Below are 10,457 nucleotides of genomic sequence, written 5' to 3'. Positions count from 1 at the left end.
CTACAGGAAGCGAAATTTACCAGCAGAATAGCCCATCCTCTCAGGAGGCATCCTACAGACCAGAAGCATGGGTATCTGATGTTATCCCGCGCCGCGCGCGCATAAGGAGAAAGAAGTCTTGGTTCAAACAGAGAAGAAACAGGGAGGTTTGGCTTCTTAATGTGGATTTACATTCCAAACATATTTCCTGCCAGAGCCCCTCTCTCCTTTCACCATAAGGCTGCAAAGCAGGGTTCCTAGGAGATAGAGCTAGAAGCCAAAAGCTTGTGTGGTGGCGCCCCGTGGTCCCTCTTGGAAACCGGAGAAAAACAAAGGGCCCGGGCTCCAGGGAGGCCTTGGCTCTTCTAGACAGAGCCCATCCTCCTCCCAGTTCCGTAGATTTAAAGTGCAGGGCGCAAAAAAATCGATTCAGGGACCTCCGGAGTGGTGATAGGCGAAGTCTCATTGCTTTGGAGGTGTGTGGCTTGAGAGGTCTATGTCCTTGCCTGAATTAACCTGAGCAATAACCCTCGAGTCTGTGTTAGCAACTAATCCCACACTGCCTAGTCTCCAAAGAGAGAGGAGCGGTCTTCAGCCCTCCGGTGGAGATGTTGGAGCTGGACTCCGAGTTCGCAGGCCCGGGGTGCGGAGTCACACCACTCCACCCGGGCTTGCAGCCCACCTAGAGTCACGAGGAGCGGGAAGCGCCAGGAGCGCGCGGCAGGTGCGCCAAGTCCCCCGGGTCCCCGCCCTGCTCGCCGCCTGGCGCCTCTCCGAGGCTGCCTAGCGCTGGAGCGGAGAGGAGGAGCCTCGGGCACGGAGCGGGTGGAGTCGGAGGGCGGTGGAGGCGGATTTCCTGGGAGGGCTCTCTGGAGCGACCATGGCGTTTGGGAAGAGTCACCGCGATCCCTACGCTACCTCTGTGGGTCACCTCATAGGTAAGGAGGCGCAGGGAGTAACGTCCCGGCTGGCTTGGGGAACCGTGGGAGCTTTGCCGGTTCCACTCCATTCTCGATTGGGGGGTGGGAGGGGGCGAGTTGGACCAAGTCGAAGGAAATGCTACCCTCCCCCGCAGCTTTCCCACGCCACCTGCGTGCCACCTGCGGCCACTTTCCACCTTTCTGGGTTTGGCTCACTCATACCAGAACCTCTCCGAAAAAAAAATGCAAAGTTCAAAATGCTGGGCGAGTGGAGCCAAGCAGGTGACCTGCAGCACAGTAGTGCGTGGAGTATTGGGACCGCTGGGAAGAGAAAGTGGAAACTTCTTGACCCAGGGAAGGTTCTTCATAAAGTGCGTCCGCTCTCAGCACCCTATTGTTAGACCCATTTTACAGACCAGAAAGAGAGAACTGAGACGCTAATTGGCGTGATCTCACCTTGAGAGGCAGGTTTCTCCAAACCAATTTTCTCCAGCCCACAGCCCAAGCGATCTGAGTGGGCCTTTTGCTTAAAGAGGGAGATTGAAAAACCTCGGTGCTGCGGAGAGGGAGTGGGGCCGTCTGCAGTCACCGAGGCTCTTAGGCCAAGCATCACCCTCCAACGCAGCCAGCATGGTCCTCCCTTACCCCTTGTGTTTGTGTTCTGAATTACAGAGGTGGATGCAGAAGCCACTGACTACCTACAGTTGGCTTTTTGCCACCTCAGCTCCCTTCTTTACCCTGCCCCCTCCCTTGGGGACAGGGAGTGGCACCAGGGTGTATTAATGACAGGCAAACTGTTGGGAACTTGGTGGGGTGATGAAATCCTATGAACCTGGTAGTTCCAAGGCTCAGTCTCAGAAAGTTTAGATTGGAAGTTAAGTTAAGCTAACTGCTGCGGGGATGTTTCCACATCTTTAAAATACTGGAAGAGAGCTGCCCTCTAGGAAAAAAAATCACTAACTGCCCATCTCCTTGCTGAATAGTATGTGTTAGAAAGAGTCCCGAGCAGGAATGGATCCTCACTGAAGCTTCACAGGCAAAAGGCACTTTGGCAATGTCCGATTATCCCTTAGTTTTGAAAACCTTTAGAACTACTAGCTAGATGCTTTCGGGAAGGCATGGTCCCATCCCCCGGGGAACTTCCTTGGTGATAAGGAGAATGGCCATATTCTGCCGCATCCACTGTAAGACACCTTTATAATATTGAAAGATACCAGTTTGTATTTTGCAAACAAAACTTACAAAAAGGGAGAAACGTACTCAGCAGCGGACTTTGAAGTGTGAATAGGAGTTCTCTAGGAATGAGCAGGTTGAGAGAAAGGGGTATCTGGATGTGTGTCTAGTGACACAAGCAACATGGCTCCGCTCTGCCCATTTAGAACTCCATTAAAGCCACACACTATGGTTTGCACCGTGCTTGGTGATCTTTGTCATAGAAGCCAATAAGCACGCTGACAGTAGAGTAGTGTTTCTCAACCTGTGGGTTGAGACCCTTTTGGGGGAGGGGTTCCAATGACCCTTTCACAGGGATCATCTAAAACCGTGGGAAAACACTGATATTTACATTGCAATCTATAACTAGCAAAATTGCAGTTGTGAAGTAGGCAGTGAAAATAATTTTATGGTTGGAGGTCACCATAACATAAGGAAGTGTACTAAAGGGCTGAAGCATTAGGAGGGTTGAGACCCAATGTGTTAGCGGTTCTCTGACCCAGGCCCTGTAGATTTTGTTTGTTTGTTTGGTTGGTTGGTTTTTGTTTTTTTTGTTTTGTTTTGTTTTTTGGATTTTTCGAGACAGGGTTTCTCTATATAGCCCTGTTTGTCCTGGAACTCACTTTGTAGACCAGGCTGGCCTCGAACTCAGAAATCCACCTGCCTCTGCCTCCCGAGTGCTGGGATTAAAGGCGAGCGCCACCACTGCCCGGCTTGGCCCTGTGTTCTTAATGAAGCCATCTAGAGACGGAAATGTCATCTTGCTCTGTAATTGGGCTGGCTCTGCCTTTTTGTTTTTTTCTCACACCCCTCCCGATACATAATTTAAAAATATAAATATCGGAATCAAATAACCTTGATTTGAATGCAATTTCTCCATCATACTTGATGTGTAACCTGGGTTAATTTCCTAACTCTCTCTGAATTTCTCTTTCATCATCTGTAACCCTGGGTTAAAGGAGAATAGACTTAGTGATGTGTCTGTCATTCACCTCGCCCGTGGCTGCCCAGTAAGCCACAGATCTATAGTTCTGGCTTCTGAAAGACACTGGAGACTGGAGATTTGTTGCAGTGGCTTTCTTAGTGGCTCACTCATTGCTGTTGAAACAGCAGCACTCGGGCCTTGGCTTCTGATCGATTCCTGAGTTACTGAGAATGGTTCAGGAGAAGAGAAAAGAAATCACTTTACTCTTTGGTAGCATAAACTTTATGGTACTTGTTCCTGCAACCCCCAAGCAGATTATTTCAAGGACATGAGATTCTGTTTTGTTCTGTTTTGTTTTGTTCTGTTTTCTCCATTGCGGCTCAGACTCAACACAAGCAGTTTTATCTTTGCAGAAAAGGCTACCTTTGCTGGAGTTCAGACTGAAGACTGGGGCCAGTTCATGCATATCTGTGACATAATTAACACCACACAGGAGGGGTAAGTTTACCTGTTATCTGTGCATTTGTGCCTGATAAGCCCCATCAGAACTGCAGCTCGGTTTCCATTGCCAAGGTTTGGGTGTTTTGGCTGACAGAATGCTTCACTGTCCTTTGGGTACTTCCTGCCTTGTGAGGATGGCAGGCCGACAGTGGGGACAACTTCCTCCAGCATGCAGGGGACCCCGAGAGGTCACTAGAGCTTGTCTCCTTCTTTGCCTTTTCTTTACTAGTTTAAATTTTGTCGGTTGTCTCACTTAAATCCCTCATTTTGGAAAACAAAACAAAACAAAACAAGACATCTTTTAAAGAGAGGGAGAAATTGTTTCTTTCTTTAGAGCTCGCATGCTCTGATTGCCAGTGTTTTATGTAACAGAAACACTATCCTGGCAACTGAGTGGCTTCTAGGGGGTTGGTGTCCAGGCGGGTGGTGACGACCCTCATCTTGATTGTTCTAGAAACAACTGAGCAATCTTTTCTTTCCTTGTCAGGGGACAAGTGTTTATCTGCCATCCTGCCAGCTCACCCAAGTTCATACTGTGCTCTTACAAGATGTGCTGTGTATTGATATATTATCTAAACTTGAGGCCACTAAATAACAAAGAGAAAAGAAAAACAGAGTCATCAACAAGCACTGCTACTTTGATTTTAGTCAACTGTAGGTTCTGAGAAAAGGGGAAGAACTCGTACATTTCCCTGAACATTCTCAAAGGATAATTGGTAGAACCAGATTTTGTCTAGAGTGTGCTGATGAAGAAAACATGGTAAAATAATTATTGGCTATATATTCATGGCAAGTGCCTATGGTTGACACTTCTAAGAGTTTACAGATTTTTTTTTTTTTAAATGTGTCTCTGTGTGGTATGCAGGAATGTATATGTGTTCACATGTGTGTGAGCACACTGTAGTGTGGAGGCCTGAGGCTGATACCAACTGCTGAGATCTTCCTCAGTTTCTCTCCTCTTTGTCTATTGAGTCAGGGTTTCTCAGTTGAACCCAGAGGTGTAGAGAAAGGCTAGTTAGCTAGCTAATTAGCTTACCCCAGGGGTCAGTCTCTACCTTCTAACCAGGCCTTAAAATGACAGGTAGGCTGTAATCCATCCACCATGATTTTACAGATCTTCAAGCTTGCATAGTATCTCCCCTGCAACAACTACACACACACACACACACACACACACACTGTGTGGTATTTAGATCCTCTGTGAACCTTTTTCATTACTATGAAGTGAGTTTTGATCCTCTATTTGCAGGTCTTCCTAACTTCAGGTTACAGCACACCAAAATTAGCCAATTGCTATCATTCTTATATCCCCTTACATATGGAGTACTCAGGAAATGCTGAGAATCTTAAAGGGATCACTTTGCTCTTGTTGTGTTAGGGTTACATTTCCTGTAACCGGATTCTGTGTGTGTATAGAAGCCAGTGTATACACTTCATGACTGACGTTTATGTAATCCTCTTACACACAAATCTTAGCTGTGTCTCCCCAAGGGGCAGGTGGTGTGATCTATCAATTTTGGAAGGAAGCTTAGAGGTGGTGCGCTAAGCGGCCCAGCTTAGACAGAAGCACAATCAACATCAGCCTTTATGCTTAAGCCATTCCTATTTCCATATTGTACACTGCTTCCATAGAGACTGCCTCTCTCCAGATTGTTCATTTCAGTGTCTTTATTGCCATAGGCCAAAAGATGCAGTAAAAGCTTTGAAGAAAAGGATCTCCAAAAACTATAACCACAAAGAAATCCAACTTTCCTTATCAGTAAGTACTTTTAATGCTATAAGTAGGATTGTGGGGTTTCTCCCGTACAATTAACATTCTTAATGAGTTTAAAAAAAAAATACACTCCTAGTCTGAGAGATGACGGCCCCTTAATAGTACTTTCTGAACTGTGTGACTTAAGGCTCCTCATCTGTTGAGAACTACAGAAGGGAGGTCAGTTGACTACAGTGCCATCTAATTTTGTAGAAAGAAATCATTACCACAGAATCGGTTTGTCTTGATCAAGATCTTTGAGTTTGTGGTTAAAAACCCGTGGATGATACATGGATCAGTAAGCCTGTGTTTGTATCCATTGGCCACGTTTAAAGGAGAAAATTGTTTTTGTTTTTCTTTTTGTTTTTTTCTGAGACAGGGTTTCTCTGTATAGCCTTGGGTGTCCTGGAACTCACTTTGTAGACCAGGCTGGCCTCGAACTCAGAAATCCNCCTGCCTCTGCCTCCCAAGTGCTGGGATTAAAGGCGTGCGCCACCACCGCTCAGCTCCCTTAAAACCTTCTCCCTTCCTCCAGCCCCTTCAAGGGTTCCTGAGACCTTGGCAGCCCTTTAAGTTTCAAGGAGTCTCTTTTGATGGATGTCCTTGGGAGAACATTCTCTGTCACTTTATGCAGTTCTCCTGTGCACAAATGCTCCTTTTGTGATATAGATGTGAGCTCTTTGCCCCTAGTTGTGACTGAGGGACCTCTTTAGTCACATTGGTGAGTTGCCCTTTGTACCTTGGAAATGAGCTGTGGGGCCGCCTCCTCATTTCTTCTGGAAGGAAGACCTCACGTCGACATGGCCAGCATCATATTGTTTTTAGGAGTAATAATGGTGGTGTTTACCAGAGGTCTACGAGGCAGACGTGAGCATAGTTCCCACTTTCTAGATAAACCTGGAAAATAGTGTATCACATTGTGTGTACTTTGGACACTCTCTAAATAAAGAGAGATAAGTTAAATAGTATCCATGCTGCAAATCCAGAAAAAAGCCTTTCAGTTGGGATCTGACTGTAGTTTTAGAGGTATTTATCTACTTCCTGGTTGTTGGACTCTTGTCCGTCTCTAACTCATAGCAACCTGCTCATGAAGACCACAGAATGATTGAAAAAGGAGCAATATGTTTCTGTGGAAATAGCAAGGTATTCAGAACCAGGATAGAAATGCCCAGAGTGTTAGCTGGCTGATGGTGGCATATGCCTTTAATCCCAGCACTTGGGAGGCAGAGGCAGTCAGATCTCTGTGAGTTCGAGGCCAGCCTGGCCTACAGAGTGACTTCCAGGATAGCCAGGGCTACACAGTAAAGTCCTGTCTTGAAAAGCCAAAAATGGAAAAGAAAAAAAGGAAGGAAGGAAGGAAGGAAGGAAGGAAGGAAGGAAGGAAAGAAGGAAGGAAGGGAGGGAGGGAGGGAGGGAGGGAGGGAGAGACAGACAGACAGACAGACAGACAGACAGACAGACAGACAAATGCCTGGTATGTTATTGATGTTCTTACCACCAGGAGGTGAATGTCTTATCAGTTCCATTTTGCAGATAATGAAAAGAGAAGAAAAGAAAAAGAAGTTCAGTAACTTAGTAAGCTTAACCTGCTATTAGAGGCTTGTATGGGAATTTGAACCCAGTCCTAAGAGTCTAAATTCCATACCTTTTCTTTATACTACTCTTCCTCTAAGAATGAATCGAATCTCTCATGTGCTTCATCTGCTGTGGTATTGAATTCTGCCGCTCTGCCAGGGGTGTCTGGACACCCAGTTCTCTCTGTTGTGTCCGATCGATGTCTCTGTATGTCACATCAAGGAGGGTGAAGAGCAGCCTGGGACAGACAGGGTCCATGGCGCTCCAGTCGGGGCTACCGGTAGCCGGGACCCCAGGTTCCACAGCAGCTACAGTGGCAGTGGTGGCAGCTATGGCTTCATCAGCTGCTGCTCCTCTGATGGGAGCCTCTGCAGGCAGCAAGAGCCTGAACAGCCAAGGAGACCCAAGGTCCAACCATGAGTGCGTGGGGGGCGAGAGGGCTCTCTTCCCCAAGGGATACAGCTCCGGAAAGACAGCCACTCTCAGGTTCCTTGATGAAAGAACCTGTGTGCTTTACTCCCTGTGGACCTTGGGGAGTGGGATGGGATTTGCTGGTAAAGGGTTTTGATTGACTGAGTTTGGGATGTTGGTGATGCTCTATTTGCATGAAGGACTGGGGGTGGGGGGGAAAGGCTGCATGAGGAGACTCCCATGGTCCTTACCCGTTGGTGGTCATTGTTATGCGTTCCAGAGCAGGCATTAGAGGCTGGGAAGGGACCGCTCCACTCCTACCGCCTCAGATCCCTGCCGATTCCTGGAATTTGAGCACATCCCCCCCCCCCCTCTCCAGTTCTTATGCCTGTCTGTAAGAACCACATGCTGTACAATTTGTATCTCCAGCACCTTCCCTCATGCAGAGTCCAGAGTCAGAAACATTAGTGGATCCAGTATACATTGAATTGGTTTAGGTTCCTACCCTCTTCGTTCCCGAGCTTCATCCCATTTCTCCTAGCATCCAGGAAGATTCCGGGGCTAATGGAAGGTATTTTCAGACCTAGGGTAGAAAGAATGTAGACAGCACTAAACTGGAGGGATCTGGAGTATCTCGAGAGTGCAGAAGGTTCAGAGAACTGAGTGAGAAGGATAAGGAAAGGGGGGGGAATTTCATGTCACATAGATGCCATTGTCTCCCCTTTCCTCTTAGTCCATCCTTATAAGATGGTGTGTGTGTGTGTGTGTGTGTGTGTGTGTGTGTGTGTGTGTGTATGCCAGATTCTGAGAGGGAAATACCAAATTTTCTTTCATATATAGAATCTAGATTTGTGTGTATGGTGTGTGTGTATATGTGTGTGTGTATTCCATGAACATAGAAAAGAGGCCATGAAAGGGGAAGAAATCTGTCTTGAGTTTTCCCAAAGTGGGCTTTGGGCTTTGACCCTCCCTAGCTGCATGTAGACCCCCCTTGTTGTACACATCATGGCCCGTGTGCCCCACCTCTGCTTGCTCGTTGTCTTTCAGAGTCACATTCAAGGCCTCTGCCCTGCCTGCCTTCTGTATCCTCTTAGGCTAAACTGAATTATGAGCAGAATTAGTCACAGAACGAATTGCCCAATGTCTGTCAAAGGCAATTATTAGTTTACTAATAAACTATTTAATAAGTCATCTCCTTGGTGACCTTTCCATCTTATTTCTGTGAACTGATGAGAGTCTAAGTCAATTATGAATGTTTCTAATACTCTCTGTCATTAAAGTTCTCCATGGACTTGTCAGCCTTTGTTAGGTCTTTGACATAATCTGACTATACTGTGATCCCCCCCCCCCGCCCCCAACACTCAGTGGCAGAGTTTTATACAGGAGCCAGTAGCTTTTTCTGCTTTTCTTTTACAATGTAGTAGAATTCAGGCCCTTGTGCATTCCGGACAAGGGCCCTGCCACTGAGATACACATTCAGCCCAAGAAGTCAATAGTTCTGCTTTGTCTTGTATTCAGTGTACTAACCTTTATTGCTCTAAGCTAGAGAGCCCTCTCTTGAATGAGTCAATTGTGACTAACCTCAGCAAATACCACTGTCATTGTCAACTGAAAAGTGGTTGAACAAGTTCCCGAGAAGCAATGGAATGTAATAGTCCTTTATGGAACAGGCACCAATAAAGAGCTATAGCGATTTTCAGGGGATATGTACAGGTGAGTGAGTGTCCGGCCAGTAGCTTATCATATGAGAAAGATGAGAAGACAGCTCTCCCGTACATGAGGCTAGTAGGATAGAGTAGCCTTGCCTTGCTGTGGTCACAGTTGATGGTCCAGATACAGCGCTGATGGATCTGAAATCTAGTATTGCCACTGTACCTGACTTAGATATACCTACCTACAGTGAGAAGCAGAACTGCCCAATAGCTCTTTCTCTTCTAACCATGTGTGACGAACTTTTATTTCTATTGATAAAGCACATTCTTTCGTGTTAGAACATTCTCCATCAATACAGATGGTCACGGTGGTCACCATTTGCAGAGGGCCTGCTTTGTGCCTCCCTCTCAGAGGACATGACCAGTCAGTCACCAGGCTCTTGCAGCAAGCTCCTAGAAAGAGGCCCAATGTCCGTGATGCAGACAGCGTTGCCACGAGTTCACATAAGTGATTTGCTCAGCTAAGCACAAAAATAGATGGGCAAAGCTTTTGAGTCACTCACTTCCGCCTTGCTTGGTTGCTTGGTTCCTTCAGTTCTCTCTCCCACTTCAGATTACAGATTCCTACTTACCATGTTTCCAAAGATAGGCAGATAGGCTATCTGAGCACATGCACACCAGAGCTAGATAGCAAAATATGCTAAGCTACTCCTGTAACTCTGTCCATTTACCACAGTCTGTTTTAGAATCCAAGTGAGCTGGGGCTGGGGACAGGGGTGGGGTGAGGTGAGGATTGGAGACAGAATGGAGGAGATGATACAGAAATAATGAGCTCTGTCAGTCTTGATTCGAGCAGAAAAGCACAAAGGGCATGCTTGCTGATCTCCAGATGTTAACAGTCTCAGAACTCTATGTTGACTCCAATTTTTTATGCATATACCTTTCAGGAATATTACCCATTATCAAAAAGTATTAGTATGCCAAAGATAAAAATTGGTTTGGGCAATATTTAGCAAAGAATCCGTCATTTACTTGACTCCAGACAAAAGGGAGAAGTGGAAACTAGATATCTTATCCAAGACCGCACAAGCAGTTGGATAAGCCCATAAACTTGCATTGAATAGAGCAGCAGCTCTCAATCTGTGGGTTGAGACCTTTTGGGGATCAGACAGCCCTTTCTCAGGGGTGGCCTCAGACCATCAGAAAACACAGATATTTACATGATATTTCATTAACAGTGAAATTGCAGTTAGGTCGTAGCAACGAAAATAATTTTATTGCGGAGTTTGGGTCACCACAACATGAGGAACTAACTGTATGAAAGTGTCATTAGGAAGGTTGAGAACCACTGGAATAGAGGCACTTGTCTGTAGCATCTCACCCATTCAAAACTCGCTTTAATAGTCAAGCTCAGCATCATTTCTAATGTGCCCTGCCACTCTGTCTAGTCAGCTTACATCACTACACAGTAATCTTACTAGGGTGTGGCTTCTGCTTCTACCATCGTTTGCTTCAAAGGTTCCCCCCCC

At 46.3% G+C, this 10,457-nt stretch overlaps 1 protein-coding gene across 1 annotated transcript in view; it reads left to right on the top strand.

The window, feature by feature from the left end:
- The first annotated feature begins 835 nt into the window (after window positions 1-835).
- The window catches only part of Tom1l1 (target of myb1 like 1 membrane trafficking protein), a 43,670-nt gene continuing 34,048 nt past the window's right edge, over window positions 836-10,457 (top strand). The window contains exons 1-3 of the mRNA XM_021212549.2: window positions 836-917; window positions 3,450-3,534; window positions 5,218-5,296. Coding sequence (XP_021068208.1) covers window positions 860-917; window positions 3,450-3,534; window positions 5,218-5,296 — 222 coding nt within the window. The 5' untranslated portion in view covers window positions 836-859. The remainder of the gene's footprint in view (window positions 918-3,449; window positions 3,535-5,217; window positions 5,297-10,457) is intronic.

Source organism: Mus pahari, chromosome 14 (genome assembly GCF_900095145.1).
Source record: "Mus pahari chromosome 14, PAHARI_EIJ_v1.1, whole genome shotgun sequence".
Classification (NCBI taxonomy): Eukaryota; Metazoa; Chordata; class Mammalia; order Rodentia; family Muridae; genus Mus; species Mus pahari.
The sequence above is the reverse complement of the archived record's forward strand: the minus strand, read 5'-3'. Positions and strand labels throughout refer to the sequence as shown.